Consider the following 18,298-nt stretch of genomic DNA (forward strand, 5'->3'; position numbering starts at 1 on the left):
ATTGTTGTTACGGCTGAGATATTGTGTGTTTTCCGTTACTGTTAGTAGTAGTTTATATTCCTTGTAATAGTATTACAGAGTTTATTATGTTACTATGTACACTACCACATTAAAAAAAATTGGGGTCACTTAGAAATGTCCTTGTTTTTGAAAGAAAAGCAACAAACAAAAAAATTGTCCATTTAAAATAACATCAAATTGATCAGAAATACAGTGAAGAAGCGACTCTGGGATGCTGGCCTTCTCGGCAGAGTTGCAAAGAAGAAGCCTCATCTCAGACTGGCCAATAAAAAATAAAAGATTAAGATGGACAAAAGAACACAGACACTGGACAGAGGAACTCTGCCTCGAAGGCCAGCATCCCGGAGTCTCCTCTTCACTGTTGACGTTGAGACTGGACAGAGGAACTCTGCCTCGAAGGCAAGCATCCCGGAGTCTCCTCTTCACTGTTGACGTTGAGACTGGACAGAGGAACTCTGCCTCGAAGGCCAGCAGGCCAGCATCCCGGAGCATCCCGGAGTCACCTCTTCACTGTTGACGTTGAGACTGGACAGAGGAACTCTGCCTCGAAGGCCAGCATCCCGGAGTCTCCTCTTCACTGTTGACGTTGAGACTGGACAGAGGAACTCTGCCTCGAATGCCAGCATCCAGGAGTCTCCTCTTCACTGTTGACGTTGAGAGAACTCTGCCTAGAAGGCCAGCATCCCGGAGTCACCTCTTCACTGTTGACGTTGAGACTGGACAGAGGAACTCTGCCTCGAAGGCCAGCATCCCGGAGTCTCCTCTTCACTGTTGACGTTGAGACTGGACAGAGGAACTCTGCCTCGAATGCCAGCATCCAGGCTAATGATCAACTAGCCTTTTAAAATGATAAACTTGTATTAGCTAACACAACGTGCCATTGGAACACAGGAGTGATGGTTGCTGATAATGGGCCTCTGTACGCCTATGTAGATATTCCATAAAAAAAATCTGCCTTTTCCAGCTACAATAGTCATTTACAACATTAACAATGTCTACACTGTATTTCTGATCAATTTAATGTTATTTTAACAGACAACAAATTTGCTTTTACTTAAAAAACAAGGACATTTCTAAGTGACCACCAAAACTTTTGAACGCTAGTGTACGTGTTTGTTAAGATTTATACAGTCCTTTGTTCTATTCCTCATCACATTCCTCTATGTCCCATGGTATACGGTCTGATATACCATGGCTGTTAGCCAATCAGCATACAGGGCTCCAACCACCCAGTTTATATTCCTCTATATCCCATGGTATACGGTTTGATATACCATGGCTGTTAGCCAATCAGCATACAGGGCTCCAACCACCCAGTTTATATTCCTCTATATCCATGTTATTAAGATGTATAGTTATCATATCGTATTTCATGCATTATCTATCTCATTATCTCTCTCATTATCTCTCCATTTCCATGATAAATACTCCTGCTTGGCATTAAAGCCCCCTGTGTGGTAACTCTTGTCAGGTTGCCTTGACTCTCTGAAAGGTGAAAGGTGAAATAGGAAGGTACGTCCATCGCCATATGTTTCTACCTACGGCACTTCACATCTATGTCCCTGTACTTACCTCTTCTCCAGGTCACAGTCCCCCAGGGTGCCGTTGATGAGCTGGTTAGGGGTCCACTTCAAGGTGAGGTTGTCCCCTGACTGGTGAAGGGACAGGTACCCCCGCAACACCTCTATTTCTTTCTTCTATATGGGAGGGAGGGGGGTGGGGGGGCAAAGAGCTTAATTGTCATGCCATCTGACCATAACCGGGTATCCCAAAGTGCCAATGAAAATAGAGCTCTTGTTGTTGATAAACGTCGGTATTTAAAAAAAAATATATATTTTACCTTTATTTAACTAGGCAAGTCAGTTAAGAACAAATTCTTATTTTCAATGACGGCCTAGGAACAGTGGGTTAACTGCCTGTTCAGGGGCAGAACGACAGATTTGTACCTTGTCAGCTGGGGGGTTTGAACTTGCAACTTTCCGGTTACTAGTCCAACACTCTAACCACTAGGCTACCTGCCGCCCCACAGAAAAGTACCTCATACCTACGGTAGAATATGGTGGTGGATCTGTGATGTTATGGGGCTATTTATCTTCTACTGGTCCTGGGGACCTTGTAAAGATCAACGGCATCATGAACTTTACCCAGTAGCAGGACATTTTAGCCCAAACACCTGGTTGCCTCATGGGCCTCAAGTGGATCTTCTAGCAATTACAACTAAACTCCCAAGCACTAATCAAAATCTATAAAGAAATGGTTAATTGACTACAAAAATCAACATTTTTGCAATGGCCACCTCCGTCTCCGGACTTGAACTCCCATTGAAAAGCCTGTGGTTTTGAATTGAAGAGGACAGTCCATAAGAACAGATGAAGGATAACAAAGATCTGGAAAGATCTGGAACGATTCTGTACGGAGGAATGGTCTAAGATCCCTCTCAACGTGTTCTCCAATCTCTTATTGTTTTTGTTGAAAAAGGCTCAGTGTCGTTATCCTCACAATGGGAGGGGGCTGGAGTATTGAAAACAGGGGAGGGGGCTGGAGTATTGAAAACAGGAGAGGGGGCTGGAGTATTGAAAACAGGAGAGGGGGCTGGAGTATTGAAAACAGGAGAGGGGGCTGGAGTATTGAAAACAGGGGAGGGGGCTGGAGTATTGAAAACAGGGGAGGGGGCTGGAGTATTGAAAACAGGGGAGGGGGCTGGAGTATTGAAAACAGGGGAGGGGGCTGGAGTATTGAAAACAGGAGAGGGGGCTGGAGTATTGAAAACAGGAGAGGGGGCTGGAGTATTGAAAACAGGAGAGGGTGCTGGAGTATTGAAAACAGGAGAGGAGGCTGGAGTATTGAAAACAGGAGAGGGGGCTGGAGTATTGAAAACAGGAGAGGGGGCTGGAGTATTGAAAACAGGGGAGGGGGCTGGAGTATTGAAAACAGGAGGGGGCTGGAGTATTGAAAACAAGACTGGAGTATTGAAAACAGGAGAGGGGCTGGAGTATTGAAAACAGTAGAGGAGGCTGGAGGAAAACAGGAGAGGGGGCTGGAGTATTGAAAACAAACAGGAAAAAAGGGGGCTGGAGTATTGAAAACTGGAGTATTGAAAACAGGAAAGGGGGCTGGAGAATTGAAAACAGAGGGGGCTGGAGTGTTGAAAACAAGAGAGGGGGCTGGAGTGTTGAAAACAGGAAGGAGGCTGGAGTATTGAAAACAGGAGAGGGGCTGAGAGTGTTGAAAACAGGAGAGGGGGCTGGAGTATTGAAAACAGGAGAGAGAGAGGAGGGGGCTGGAGTATTGAAAACAGGAGAGGGGGCTGGAGTATTGAAAACAGGAGAGGGGGCTGGAGTATTGAAAACAGGAGAGGGGACTGGAGGGGGTTTGAACTCCTTAGAAGGCAGGAACCTAGGAAGACACCTAGCGAGGAACCAGGCTCTGAGGGGGTTTGAACTCCCTAGAAAGGCAGGAGCCTAGGAAGAAACCTAGCGAGGAAGCCGGTTCATAAAGGTGGTTGATCCTCTTCTTGGCTGTACTAAAAATATTTGTACAATACTACAATAATACTACTACATGTTACAGTATTAAAATTCTGTGTAGTCTTACCGGTTGGACCAGGACGTTGTTTTTGCCGTAGAGCAGGTGAGTACGGGAGTTCTGGTGAAGAGATTCCACGTATTCCCGTGCAGATGCAGCAAACTTATCCTCGGACATGCTGACGCTGGACTGTCTCTTCTGGATCTGGGAAACAGGCCATGAGAAAGGTCTACGTTGTTGAGTATTGATTGTGTAAGGACGTGACTCAGATCCTGACTGATTGTCCCTCAATTTTTTTTATTTAACCATTATTTAACAACAAATTCTTATTTACAATGATGGCCTAGCAAGAGGCTAAAGGCTTAATGCAGGGATGGGGGGATAAAAATGTTAGGACAAAACACACATCACGAGAAAATAGACACCACAACACTACATGGAGAGACCTAAGACAACACAGCATGGCAACAACACAACATAGAGAGACCTAAGACAACACAGCATGGCAACAACACAACATGGCAACAACACAACATGGCAACAACACAACGTGGCAACAACACAACATAGAGAGACCTAAGACAACACAGCATGGCAACAACACAACATAGAGAGACCTAAGACAACACAACATGGCAACAACACTACATAGAGAGCAACAACACAACATAGAAGACAACACAACATGGCAACAACACAACATAGAGAGACCTAAGACAACACAACATGGCAACAACACTACATAGAGAGACCTAAGACAACACAGCATGGCAACAACACAACATAGAGAGACCTAAGACAACACAACATGGCAACAACACTACATAGAGAGACCTAAGACAACACAGCATGGCAACAACACAACATGGCAACAACACAACATGACAACAACACAACATGGCAACAACACAACATGACAACAACACAACATGGCAACAACACAACATGACAACAACACAACATGACAACAACACAACGTGGCAACAACACAACATGACAACAACACAACATGGCAACAACACAACATGACAACAACACAACATGACAACAACACAACATGACAACAACACAACATGGCAACAACACAACGTGGCAACAACACAACATGACAACAACACAACGTGGCAACAACACTACATAGAGAGACCTAAGACAACACAGCATGGCAACAACACAACATGGCAACAACACTACATAGAGAGACCTAAGACAACACAGCATGGCAACAACACAACGTGGCAGCAACACAACATGACAACAACACAACAACAACATGGTGCAACACAACATGACAACAACACAACAACAACATGGCAACAACACAACATGGCAACAACACAACGTGGCAACAACAAAACATGGCAACAACACAACGTGGTAGCAACACAACATGACAACATGGTGCAACATGACAACAACAACAACAACATGGTGCAACACAACATGACAACAACACAACAACAACATGGTAGCAACACAACATGACAACAAAACATGACAGCAACACAACATGACAACAACACAACAACAACATGGTGCAACACAACAACAACACAACAACAACATGGTGCAACACAACATGACAACAACACAACAACAACATGGTAGCAACACAACATGACAACAAAACATGACAGCAACACAACATGACAACAACAAAACATGGCAGCAACACAACATGACAACAACAAAACATGGCAGCAACACAACATGACAACAACAAAACATGACAGCAACACAACATGACAACAACAAAACAGGTGCTGCAGCAACACAACGAGGTGCTGTCTAGCGGAGTAGAACACCTATTTAGGCGAAACGCACACCTAGTTAGGCGAGGTGCTGTCTAGCGGAGTAGAACACTTGAAAATAAAAGGAGAGCCGAACACTCTACGAGCTCAGATGCAAAAATGTAATATTCAATGTTTTGACAGCCAAGCTGTCTTCATCAGGGTATAATCACAAACATGTCAAAGTCTACGTTGAGACCGAAGAGAGCAAGGGTCTTTAAGTTAAAGATCCAGGCAGCCTCTCGTTTTAACAATAAATGATCAAGGTCACCCCCTCTCCTAGGGAGGGTGACATGTTCGATGCCGATATAACAGAGACGAAATCGAGTGGCCTGCCTCCAAAAAGAGGGCCTCAACTGGATAAGTAAAGTTTTTGCACCTAATGGTGCTACGATGCTCCGAGACCCTTGTTCCCTTCGGTCTCAACGTAGACTTTGATCTGAAGCCACTCTTGTGATTATTGTGACTTTGCCATTGTAATTGTTTGTAAGTTTGTGTAGTCTAAAATAAATCTATGATCGTATGCTATCCATTTGTTGTTTGTAATGCTGTTCTTTGTCTGCCATTTTAATATTTGAGAATTAACCAATGATATCAGGCCACTTTTGGCCATGATTACAGACACCTGTGTGTCTTTTGACACTACATAAACGAGTCATCCCGCAGTGTTTGTGATTATACCCTGATGAAGACAGCTTGGCTGTCGAAACGTTGGATATTACATTTTTGCATCTGAGCTCCTAGAGTGTGCTGCTCTCCTTTATTTTCAAGCAACACAACAACACAACATGACAACAACCCGACATGCAGCAACACAACATGACAACAACCCGACATGCAGCAACACAACATGACAACAACCCGACATGCAGCAACACAACATGACAACAACCCGACATGCAGCAACACAACATGACAGCAACACAACAACACAACATGACAACAACCTGACATAGCAGCAACACAACATGACAACAACCCGACATGCAGCAACACAACATGACAACAACCCGACATGCAGCAACACAACATGACAACAACCCGACATGCAGCAACACAACATGACACAACATGACAACAAGACATAGCAGCAACACAACATGACAACAACCCGACATAGCAGCAACACAACATGACAACAACCCGACATAGCAGCAACACAACATGACAACAACCTGACATAGCAGCAACACAACATGACAACAACCCGACATAGCAGCAACACAACATGACAACAACCCGACATAGCAGCAACACAACACAACATGACAGCAACACAATATGACAACAACACAAGACAACACAACAACATGACAATAACACATGACAATAACACAACAACAACACAGCATGACAACACAACACGACAGCAGCACAACACGACAACAACTCAACACGACAGCAATTCAACTCAACACGACAACAACACAACATGACAGCAACTCAACACGACAACAATTCAACACGACAGCAACTCAACACGACAGCAACTCAACACGACAGCAACACAACACGACAGCAACTCAACACGACAGCAACACAACACGACAGCAACTCAACACGACAGCAACTCAACACGACAACAACACAACACGACAGCAACTCAACACGACAACACAAATTAGTAGCAGCACAAACATGACACAAAAATTGTTAGGCACAAAGGACAAAATGGCAGATTAAACACATCACGCGAAGCAGCCACAAGTGTCAGTAAAAGAGTGTCCATGATTGTCTTTGAATGTGGAAACGGAGATAAAATGGTCCAGTTTGACTGTTTGTTGCATCTTGTTTTTTGCAGTTGCTAACTGCTGTGAACTGAAAAGAGGAGCGACCCAGGCAACTGTGTGCTTTGGGGACCTTTAACAGAATGTGACTGGCACCTATTGGGCCCTGGTCAAAAGTAGTGCACTATATAGGGAATAGGGTGCCATAGGGCTCTGGTCTAAAGTAGTGCACTATATATAGGGAATAGGGTTCTATAGGGCCCTGGTCTAAAGTAGTGCACTATATAGGGAATAGGGTTCTATAGGGGCCTGGTCTAAAGTAGTGCACTATATAGGGAATAGGGCCCTGGTCTAAAGTAGTGCACTATATAGGGAATAGGGTTCTATTGGGCCCTGGTCTAAAGTAGTGCACTATATAGGGAATAGGGTTCTATTGGGCCCTGGTCTAAAGTAGTGCACTATATAGGGAATAGGGTTCTATAGGGCCCTGGTCTAAAGTAGTGCACTATATATAGGGAATAGGGTTCTCTAGGGCCCTGGTCTAAAGTAGTGCACTATATAGGGAATAGGGTTCTATAGGGCCCTGGTCTACAGTAGTGCACTATATAGGGAATAGGGTTCTATTGGGCCCTGGTCTAAAGTAGTGCACTATATAGGGAATAGGGTTCTATTGGGCCCTGGTCTAAAGTAGTGCACTATATAGGGAATAGGGTTCTCTAGGGCCCTGGTCTAAAGTAGTGCACTATATAGGGAATAGGGTTCTCTAGGGCCCTGGTCTAAAGTAGTGCACTATATAGGGAATAGGGTTCTATAGGGCCCTGGTCTAAAGTAGTGCACTATATATAGGGAATAGGGTTCTATTGGGCCCTGGTCTAAAGTAGTGCACTATTTAGGGAATAGGGTGTCATTTGGGACGCAGACCATGATTGAAACTGACTGGGTCCTTTACCCATCAGGGATTTGAACCAATAACATTGTAGTTACTTAACCCTATTGTCTAACTACAAGGGTCTGTGCCCTTCTGAGAAACTGCTCCCAGGACTCCTGGGAAAACAATTGTTACTAAGTGAACTATCCTGGCTAAATACAGTTGAAATCTGAAGTTTACATACATCTTAGCCAAATACATTTAAACTCAGTTTTTCACAATTCCTGACATTTAATCCTAGTAAAAATTCCCTGTTTTAGGTCAGTTGGGATCACCACCTTATTTTAAGAATGTTAAATGTCAGAATAATAGTAGAGAGAATTATTTATTTCAGCTTTTATTTCTTTCATCACATTCCCAGTGGGTCAGAAGTTTACATACACTCAATTAGTATTTGGTAGCATTGCCTTTTAAATTGTTTAACTTGGGTCAAACGTTTTGGGTAGCCTTCCACAAGCTTCCCACAATAAGTTGGGTGAATTTTGGCCCATTCCTCCTGACAAAGCTGGTGTAACTGAGTCAGGTTTGTAGGCCTCCTTGCTCGCACACGCTTTTTCAGTTCTGCCCACACATTTTCTATGGGATTGAGGTCAGGGCTTTGTGATGGCCACTCCAATACCTTGACTTTGTTGTCCTTAAGCCATTTTGCCACAACTTTGGAAGTATGCTTGGGGTCATTGTCCATTTGGAAGACCCATTTGCAACCAAAATGATACTGATGTCGAGATGTTGCTTCAATATATCCACAAAATGTTCCTTCCTCATGATTCCATCTATTTTGTGAAGTGCACCAGTCCCTCGTGCAGCAAAGCGCCCCCACAACATGATGCTGCCATCCCCGTGCTTCACGGTTGGGATGGTGTTCTTCAACTTGCAAGCCTCCCCCTTTTTCCTCCAAACATAACGATGGTCATTATGGCCAAACAGTTCTACTTTTGTTTCTTCAGACCAGAGGACATACGTACGATCTTTGTCCCCATGTGCAGTTTCTAACCGTAGTCTGGCTTTTTTATGGACGTTTTGGAGCAGTGGCTTCTTCCTTGCTGAGCGGCCTTTCAGGTTACGTCGATATAAGACTTGTTTTACTGTGGATATAGATACTTTTGTACCTGTTTCCTCCAGCATCTTCACAAGGTCCTTTGCTGTTGTTCTGGGATTGATTTGCACTTTTTGCACCAAAGTACGTTCATCTCTAGAAGACAGAACGCGTCTCCTTCCTGAGCGGTATGACGGCTACGTGGTCCCATGGTATTTATACTTGCGTACTATTGTTTGTACAGATGAACGTGGTAACTTCAGGCGTTTGGAAATTGCTCCCAAGGATGAACTAGACTTGTGGAGGTATACCATTTTTTTCTGAGGTCTTTGCTGATTTCTTTTGATTTTCCCATGATGTCAAGCAAAGAGGCACTGAGTTTGAAGGTAGGCCTTGAAATACATCCACAGATACACCTCCAATTGACTCAAATTATGTCAATTAGCCTGCCTGTAAATAATTGTTGGAAAAATTACTTGTGTCATGCACAAAGTAGATATCCTAACCGACTTGCCAAAACTATAGTTCGTTAACAAGAAATGTGTGGAGTGGTTGAAAAACGAGATTTGATCACTACAAACTAAGTGTATGTAAACTTCTGACTTCAAATGTATGAAAGGAAATTAGTATTGCCATAGCTGCTCATTGAATCCTTACGGAATGAATTGTACAGTATTGACCAACTGCTCCAGTAAGAGCCCCATGCATTCCTCAGGCCCCCAGGGACCCAGTGTCTCTCACCCCTAGAGCGGGCCTCCTGCTGGGGGAAGCGTCCTGGCCCCGGTGGGCCCCGTGGATCCGGTGGCGCTGGACCAACTCGTTGGCCGACGGGTCCGTCCAGAAGTGGTCGGTCGTCTTCAGCTTAGTGTACTCCAGAGCACAGGGACCCACTGGAGGAGGGAGGGGGGGAGGGGGGAGAGAGGGGGGGGGGGGGGGGGGGGGGGGGAGCGGGAGGGAGGGGGGAGAGAGGAGAGAGGGAGGGGGAGAGGGAGGAGAGGGAGGGGGAGAGGGGGGAGAGGGATATAAAGAGGGGGGAAAATAGGGTGAGAATGACGGAGGGAGAGAGAGAGAGTAAATAGAGGCAAAAAGAGTATCTACTGTATGTAGCATTATATCAGTCCATAGAGACATTATAACAACCCAATGTAGCATTATAACAGGCCGTAAAGACATTATAAATACCCAATGTAGCATTATATCAGTCCATAGAGACATTATAACAACCCAATGTAGCATTATAACAGGCCGTAAAGACATTATAAATACCCAATGTAGCATTATATCAGTCCGTAGAGACATAACAGCGCAATGTAGCATTAAAACAGTCGGTGGAGACATTATAACAACCCAATGTAGCATTATAACAGCAGTCCATAGAGACATTACAACAACCCAATGTAGCATTATAACAGTCTGAAGGGTCATTATAACAATGCAATGTAGCATTATATCAGTCCGTAGAGACATAACAACCCAATATTGCATTATAACATCACGTAGGGACATTATAACAATACAATGTAGCATTATATCAGTCCGTAATGACATTATAACAACCCGACGTAGCATTATAACAGTCCACAGGGGTGTTATAACAACCCAATGTAGCATTATAACAGCTCTTAGGGTCAACTTACCCAGTAGACATGCCAGGATGGGTCCAAACACTGAGTCATGCATCAGAGCCTCCCTCTCATAGTACTTACTGTAGAGACAACACACACACACACACACATCAGAGCCTCCCTCTCATAGTACTTACTGTAGAGACAACACACACACACACACACACACACACACACACACACACACAATCAGAGCCTCCCTCTCATAGTACTTACTGTAGAGACAACACACACACACACATCAGAGCCTCCCTCTCATAGTACTTAACACACACACACACACACACACACACACACACACACACACACACACACACACGCAATGTAGAGAAACAACAAAAGAGCATTGAGTCAAACAATGGAAAAACAACACTCAAATGACTCCATTAGGCTTTATGCAAGACATAAGGAGGGAATGAAATGAGGGAGTCTGACAGTTCAAGACAGGCAGAAATGTCATGTGCAGAACAAAAGGCAACAGGGAGAAAGCTAATTCAATTGGCTGGAAGAGACATGGACAAGATGTTGCTCTTTGCATACAGTGCAGTGTGAGTTAATGCAGAAGTTGCCATTCATTTCTTACCTGGAGTTATCCACGATGTACTGTACGACCTTGTCCAGGACCTTCTCGAAGAGGGCGGTGCGAACCCAGATGTGCTTGATGGCCTGAGCGGAGAGGGGCTGGGGGGCGCGACCTGCAGACGACGACTCCTGCCTCTTCAGGGGCTCCTGACCCACACGCTGGGTCCTCTGGGTTCTAGGGGGCAAAAGGCAAAGGACAGTAAATGACAGGGTTAGGGTTTGAGGTAGGGGTTAGGGTACGAGGTAGGGCTTAGTGTTCGAGGTAGGGGTAGGGGTAGGGGTTTGAGTTAAGGTTAGGGTTCGAGGTAGGGGTTAGGGGTAGGGTTTGAGGTAGGGGTTAGGGTACGAGGTAGCGCTTAGGGTTCGAGGTAGGGGTAGGGGTAGGGGTTTGAGTTAAGGTTAGGGTTCGAGGTAGGGGTTAGGGGTAGGGTTTGAGGTAGGGGTTGGGGGTAGGGTTAGGGATAGGGGTTTGAGTTAAGGTTAGGGTGCGGAGTAGGGGTTAGGGTTTGGGGGGTTTGAGTTAAGGTTAGGGTTTGAGGTAGGTGTTAGGGGTAGGGTCCGAGGTAGGGGTTAGGGGTAGGGGTTTGAGTTAAGGTTAGGGTTCGAGGTAGGTGTAAGGGGTAGGGGTTTGAGTTAAGGTTAGGGTTCGGAGTAGGGGTTAGGGTTTGGGGGGTTTGAGTTAAGGTTAGGGTTCGGAGGTAGGTGTTAGGGTTTGGGGGGTTTGAGTTAAGGTTAGGGTTTGAGGTAAGTGTTAGGGGTAGGGGGGTTTGAGTTAAAGGTTAGGGTTTGAGGTAGGGGTTAGGGTTCGAGGTAGGGGTTAGGGTTAAGGGTCAGGGTTCGGGGTTAGGGTTCGAGGTAGGGGTTAGGGTTCGGGGTTAGGGTCAGGGTTCGGGGTTAGGGTCAGGGTTCGGGGTTAGGGTTCGAGGTAGGGGTTAGGGTTCGGGTCAGGGTTCGAGGTAGGGGTTAGGGTTTGGGGTTAGGGTCAGGGTTCGGGGTTAGGGTCAGGGTTCGGGGTTAGGGTTAGGGTCAGGGTTCGGGGTTAGGGTTAGGGTCAGGGTTGAGGTAGGGGTTAGGGTTCGAGGATGGGGTTAGGGTTCGGGGGTTGGGGTCAGGGTTAGGGTCAGGGTTCGGGGTTAGGGTCAGGGTTCGGGGTCAGGGTTCGAGGTAGGGTTAGGGTTCGGGGTTAGGGTTCGAGGTAGGGGTTGGGGGGTTGGGGTTAGGGTCAGGGTTCGGGGTTAGGGTCAGGGTTCGGGGTTAGGGTCAGGGTTTCGAGGTAGGGGATAGGGTCAGGGTTGGGGTTAGGGTCAGGGTTCGGGGTTAGGGTTAGGGTTAGGGTTCGGGGTCAGGGTACGAGGTAGGGGTTAGGGTTCGAGGTTGGGGTTAGGGTTCGGGGGTTGGGGTCAAGGTTAGGGTCAGGGTTCGGGGTTAGGGTTAGGGTAATGGTTCGAGGTCAGGGTTTGAGGTATGGGTTAGGGTTCGAGGTAGGGGTTGGGGTTAGGGTTCGGGGTTAGGGTCAGGGTTCCGGGTTAGGGTTCGGGGTTAGGGTCAGGGTTCGAGGTAGGGGATAGGGTTTGAGGTAGGGGTTGGGGTCAGGGTTCGGGTTAGGGTCAGGGTTCGGGGTTAGGGTTAGGGTCAGGGTTCGGGGTTAGGGTCAGGGTTCGGGGTTAGGGTCAGGGTTCGGGGTTAGGGTACGAGGTAGGGGTTAGGGTTCGGGGTTAGGGTTCGGAGTAGGGGTTAGGGTCAGGGTTCAGGGGTCAGGGTTCAGCAGATGATCTCAGGTAAGACTGGTGTTGCTGTAGGTTGGGGATTCCAGAAGTCCCAGTTGGAAGAATAAAGGAATTAGGAAATCCTCCAAACAAGTTTATATACGTTTTTCAACCCTACTGTAGAGTAGACTGTATGCTATCTCTGAGCTGAGTAATTGTCTTGTTGTGTGTAACTACAGTGTGTATGCACTTGACTCCATTAAAAAGGGGTAGGATAGGTATAATGGCTATGGTACGGTCTCCACCGTGTCACCTATACAGTACATAATGGGTGGGGCGAGTGGCTATGGGTTGATTTGGGACTCTACAGAAAGACACCTGTTTAACAGGTGATGTTGTAGTTGTCACCAGGAGGGGGCAGCATACCATACAGTCAGGAGGTCCGCTTAGGATTCAATGGGAGATTCTTAATAGGTTTTTACTAAAGGGACAGTTGTACATTTACTGGGGGGGCTGGTCCAAAAATGTTTTTGTTTTTTTGTTGCTTCGGTGAGGTTTGTGTGATGTTTTTAATTAGGCACAGGGGATGGTAGTGTATGTTTCCGTGGTTTACATTCCTCATTTTGCAGGTGTTACTATTTCATTTCTTCCATATAGCAACATGTCCTCATCTCCCTGCATGCTCTTCCCCTTAAAGGGTGTTTTGGTACTTCCCTTACGCAGTCGCTAACTGTACAGTCAAGTCTATCCTGCCCTCTAGTCATAGTGACAGTAGTGGTAGGTTTGTTCACATCTGCAATAAATCAAATCAAATCAAATCAAATCAAATCAAATTTTATTTGTCACATACACATGGTTAGCAGATGTTAATGCGAGTGCGAAAATCCGACAATGCAGTAATAACAAGTAATCTAACTAACAATTCCAAAACTACTGTCTTGTACACAGTGTAAGGGGATAAAGAATATGTACATAAGGATATATGAATGAGTGATGGTACAGAGCAGCATAGGCAAGATACAGTAGATGGTATCGGGTACAGTATGTACAAATGAGATGAGTATGTAAACAAAGTGGCATAGTATAGTAGTCTGCTAACTAGCAGTCATACCATACATACAATATTTCACGTCTCACCAATCTTCTATATAAATCAACATAGAGGAAGAGCTGATAGGCAGCAGAGAGGCCAGGTGCAGCAGAGAGGCCAGGTGTAGAGGAGAGGTCAGGTGCAGAGGAGAGGCCAGGTGCAGAGGAGAGGCCAGGTGCAGAGGAGAGGTCAGGTGCAGAGGAGAGGCCAGGTGCAGCGGAGAGGTCAGGTGCAGAGGAGAGGTCAAGTGCAGAGGAGAGGTCAGGTGCAGAGGAGAGGCCAGGTGCAGCAGAGAGGCCTGGTGCAGCAGAGAGGCCTGGTGCAGCAGAGAGGCCTGGTGCAAAGGAGAGGTCAGGTGCAGCAGAGAGGCCTGGTGCAGCGGAGAGGCCAGGTGCAGCGGAGAGGCCAGGTGCAGCGGAGAGGTCAGGTGCAGAGGAGAGGTCAGGTGCAGAGGAGAGGTCAGGTGCAGAGGAGAGGTCAGGTGCAGCGGAGAGGCCAGGTGCAGAGGAGAGGTCAGGTGCAGCGGAGAGGCCAGGTGCAGAGGAGAGGTCAGGTGCACATAGAGGCCAGGTGCACATAGAGGCCAGGTGCAGCGGAGAGGCCAGGTGCAGAGGAGAGGCCAGGTGCAGAGGAGAGGCCAGGTGCACAGAGAGGTCAGGTGCAGAGGAGAGGTCAGGTGCCGAGGAGAGGCCAGGTGCACAGAGAGGTCAGGTGCATTGGAGAGGTCAGGTGCACAGAGAGGTCAGGTGCAGCGGAGATTGTGCAGAGGAGAGGTCAGGTGCAGAGGAGAGGCCAGGTACAGAGGAGAGGTCAGGTGCTGAGGAGAGGTCAGGTGCACATAGAGGCCAGGTGCAGCGGAGAGGTCAGGTGCAGAGGAGAGGCCAGGTGCACAGAGAGGTCAGGTGCATTGGAGAGGTCAGGTGCTGAGGAGAGGTCAGGTGCAGAGGAGAGGCCAGGTGCAGCGGAGAGGCCAGGTGCAGCGGAGAGGCCAGGTGGAGCGGAGAGGTCAGGTGCAGAGGAGAGGTCAGGTGCAGAGGAGAGGTCAGGTGCAGAGGAGAGGCCAGGTGCAGCGGAGAGGTCAGGTGCAGAGGAGAGGTCAGGTGCAGAGGAGAGGTCAGGTGCAGAGGAGAGGCCAGGTGCAGCATAGAGGCCAGGTGCAGCAGAGAGGCCTGGTGCAGCAGAGAGGCCTGGTGCAAAGGAGAGGTCAGGTGCAGCAGAGAGGCCAGGTGCAGCGGAGAGGCCAGGTGCAGAGGAGAGGTCAGGTGCAGCGGAGAGGCCAGGTGCAGAGGAGAGGCCAGGTGCAGAGGAGAGGTCAGGTGCAGAGGAGAGGTCAGGTGCAGAGGAGAGGTCAGGTGCAGAGGAGAGGTCAGGTGCAGAGGAGAGGTCAGGTGCAGAGGAGAGGTCAGGTGCAGAGGAGAGGTCAGGTGCTGAGGAGAGGTCAGGTGCACATAGAGGCCAGGTGCAGCGGAGAGGCCAGGTACCGCAGAGAGGCCAGGTGCATAGGAGAGGTCAGGTGCAGCGGAGAGGCCAGGGGCAGAGGAGAGGTCAGGTGCACATAGAGGCCAGGTGCAGCGGAGAGGCCAGGTGCAGAGGAGAGGTCAGGTGCACATAGAGGCCAGGTGCAGCGGAGAGGCCAGGTGCAGAGGAGAGGCCAGGTGCAGAAGAGAGGACAGGTGCACAGAGAGGTCAGGTGCATTGGAGAGGTCAGGTGCTGAGGAGAGGTCAGGTGCTGAGGAGAGGCCAGGTGCAGCGGAGAGTTCAGGTGCAGAGGAGAGGCCAGGTGCAGAGGAGAGGTCAGGTGCAGAGGAGAGGCCAGGTGCAGCGGAGAGGCCAGGTGCAGCGGAGAGGCCAGGTGGAGCGGAGAGGTCAGGTGCAGAGGAGAGGCCAGGTGCAGAGGAGAGGCCAGGTGCAGAAGAGAGGACAGGTGCATTGGAGAGGTCAGGTGCTGAGGAGAGGTCAGGTGCTGAGGAGAGGCCAGGTGCAGCGGAGAGTTCAGGTGCAGAGGAGAGGCCAGGTGCAGAGGAGAGGTCAGGTGCAGAGGAGAGGCCAGGTGCAGCGGAGAGGCCAGGTGCAGCGGAGAGGCCAGGTGGAGCGGAGAGGTCAGGTGCAGAGGAGAGGCCAGGTGCAGAGGAGAGGCCAGGTGCAGAGGAGAGGTCAGGTGCAGAAGAGAGGACAGGTGCATTGGAGAGGTCAGGTGCTGAGGAGAGGTCAGGTGCTGAGGAGAGGCCAGGTGCAGCGGAGAGTTCAGGTGCAGAGGAGAGGCCAGGTGCAGAGGAGAGGTCAGGTGCAGAGGAGAGGCCAGGTGCAGCGGAGAGGCCAGGTGCAGCGGAGAGGCCAGGTGGAGCGGAGAGGTCAGGTGCAGAGGAGAGGCCAGGTGCAGAGGAGAGGCCAGGTGCAGAGGAGAGGTCAGGTGCAGAGGAGAGGCCAGGTGCAGCATAGAGGCCAGGTGCAGCATAGAGGCCAGGTGCAGCAGAGCGGCCTGGTGCAGCAGAGAGGCCTGGTGCAAAGGAGAGGCCAGGTGCAGAGGAGAGGTCAGGTGCAGAGGAGAGGTCAGGTGCAGAGGAGAGGTCAGGTGCCGAGGAGAGGCCAGGTGCACAGAGAGGTCAGGTGCATTGGAGAGGTCAGGTGCTGAGGAGAGGTCAGGTGCTGAGAAGAGGCCAGGTGCAGAGGAGAGGTCAGGTGCAGAGGAGAGGCCAGGTGCAGCGGAGAGGCCAGGTGCAGCGGCGAGGCCAGGTGCAGCGGAGAGGCCAGGTGCAGCGGAGAGGCCAGGTGGAGCGGAGAGGTCAGGTGCAGAGGAGAGGCCAGGTGCAGAGGAGAGGCCAGGTGCAGAGGAGAGGCCAGGTGCAGAGGAGAGGTCAGGTGCAGAGGAGAGGCCAGGTGCAGCATAGAGGCCAGGTGCAGCATAGAGGCCAGGTGCAGCAGAGAGGCCTGGTGCAGCAGAGAGGCCTGGTGCAAAGGAGAGGCCAGGTGCAGAGGAGAGGTCAGGTGCAGAGGAGAGGTCAGGTGCAGAGGAGAGGTCAGGTGCAGAGGAGAGGTCAGGTGCAGAGGAGAGGCCAGGTGCAGAGGAGAGGTCAGGTGCAGAGGAGAGGTCAGGTGCAGCAGAGAGGCCTGGTGCAGCGGAGAGGCCAGGTGCAGCGGAGAGGTCAGGTGCAGAGGAGAGGTCAGGTGCAGAGGAGAGGTCAGGTGCAGAGGAGAGGTCAGGTGCAGCGGAGAGGCCAGGTGCAGAGGAGAGGTCAGGTGCAGAGGAGAGGTCAGGTGCAGAGGAGAGGTCAGGTGCAGAGGAGAGGCCAGGTGCAGCGGAGAGGCCAGGTGCAGAGGAGAGGTCAGGTGCACATAGAGGCCAGGTGTAGCGGAGAGGCCAGGTGCAGAGGAGAGGTCAGGTGCACATAGAGGCCAGGTGCAGCGGAGAGGCCAGGTGCAGAGGAGAGGTCAGGTGCACATAGAGGCCAGGTGCAGCGGAGAGGCCAGGTGCAGAGGAGAGGCCAGGTGCAGCGGAGAGGCCAGGTGCAGCGGAGAGGCCAGGTGCACAGAGAGGTCAGGTGCAGAGGAGAGGTCAGGTGCAGAGGAGAGGCCAGGTGCACAGAGAGGTCAGGTGCAGAGGAGAGGCCAGGTGCACAGAGAGGTCAGGTGCATTGGAGAGGTCAGGTGCTGAGGAGAGTTCAGGTGCTGAGGAGAGGCCAGGTGCAGCGGAGAGTTCAGGTGCAGAGGAGAGGCCAGGTGCAGAGGAGAGGTCAGGTGCAGAGGAGAGGCCAGGTGCAGAGGAGAGGTCAGGTGCAGAGGAGAGGTCAGGTGCAGCGGAGAGGTCAGGTGCAGAGGAGAGGTCAGGTGCAGAGGAGAGGTCAGGTGCAGAGGAGAGGTCAGGTGCAGAGGAGAGGCCAGGTGCACGGCCAGTAATCAGCAGGTAGCCTATTGGTTAGAACGTTGGGCCAGTAACCGAAAGGTTGCTAGATTGAATCCCCGAGCTGACTGTCGTTCTGCACCTGAACAAGGCGGTTAACTCACTGTTCTCTGGTAGGGCCGTCATTGTAAATAAGAATTTGTTCTTAACTGACTTGCCTTGCATAATGTCAAAGTGGAGTTATGTTTTTTGACATTTTTGCAAATTAATTAAAAATGAAAAGATGAAATACAGTGCCTTGCGAAAGTATTCGGCCCCCTTGAACTTTGCGACCTTTTGCCACATTTCAGGCTTCAAACATAAAGATATAAAACTGTATTTGTTTGTGAAGAATCAACAACAAGTGGGACACAATCATGAAGTGGAACGA

The 18,298-nt window shown here is 49.3% G+C and overlaps 1 protein-coding gene across 1 annotated transcript in view; it reads right to left on the reverse strand.

Moving 5' to 3' along the window:
* Window positions 1–18,298, reverse strand: part of LOC139383137 (small G protein signaling modulator 2-like) — a 121,267-nt gene that overhangs the window by 41,511 nt on the left and 61,458 nt on the right. The window contains exons 4-8 of the mRNA XM_071127492.1: window positions 11,236–11,409; window positions 10,665–10,732; window positions 9,769–9,917; window positions 3,616–3,750; window positions 1,594–1,718 (exon numbers count right to left, since the gene is read on the reverse strand). Coding sequence (XP_070983593.1) covers window positions 1,594–1,718; window positions 3,616–3,750; window positions 9,769–9,917; window positions 10,665–10,732; window positions 11,236–11,409 — 651 coding nt within the window. The remainder of the gene's footprint in view (window positions 1–1,593; window positions 1,719–3,615; window positions 3,751–9,768; window positions 9,918–10,664; window positions 10,733–11,235; window positions 11,410–18,298) is intronic.

Source organism: Oncorhynchus clarkii, chromosome 24, assembly GCF_045791955.1.
Source record: "Oncorhynchus clarkii lewisi isolate Uvic-CL-2024 chromosome 24, UVic_Ocla_1.0, whole genome shotgun sequence".
NCBI classification, from domain to species: Eukaryota; Metazoa; Chordata; class Actinopteri; order Salmoniformes; family Salmonidae; genus Oncorhynchus; species Oncorhynchus clarkii.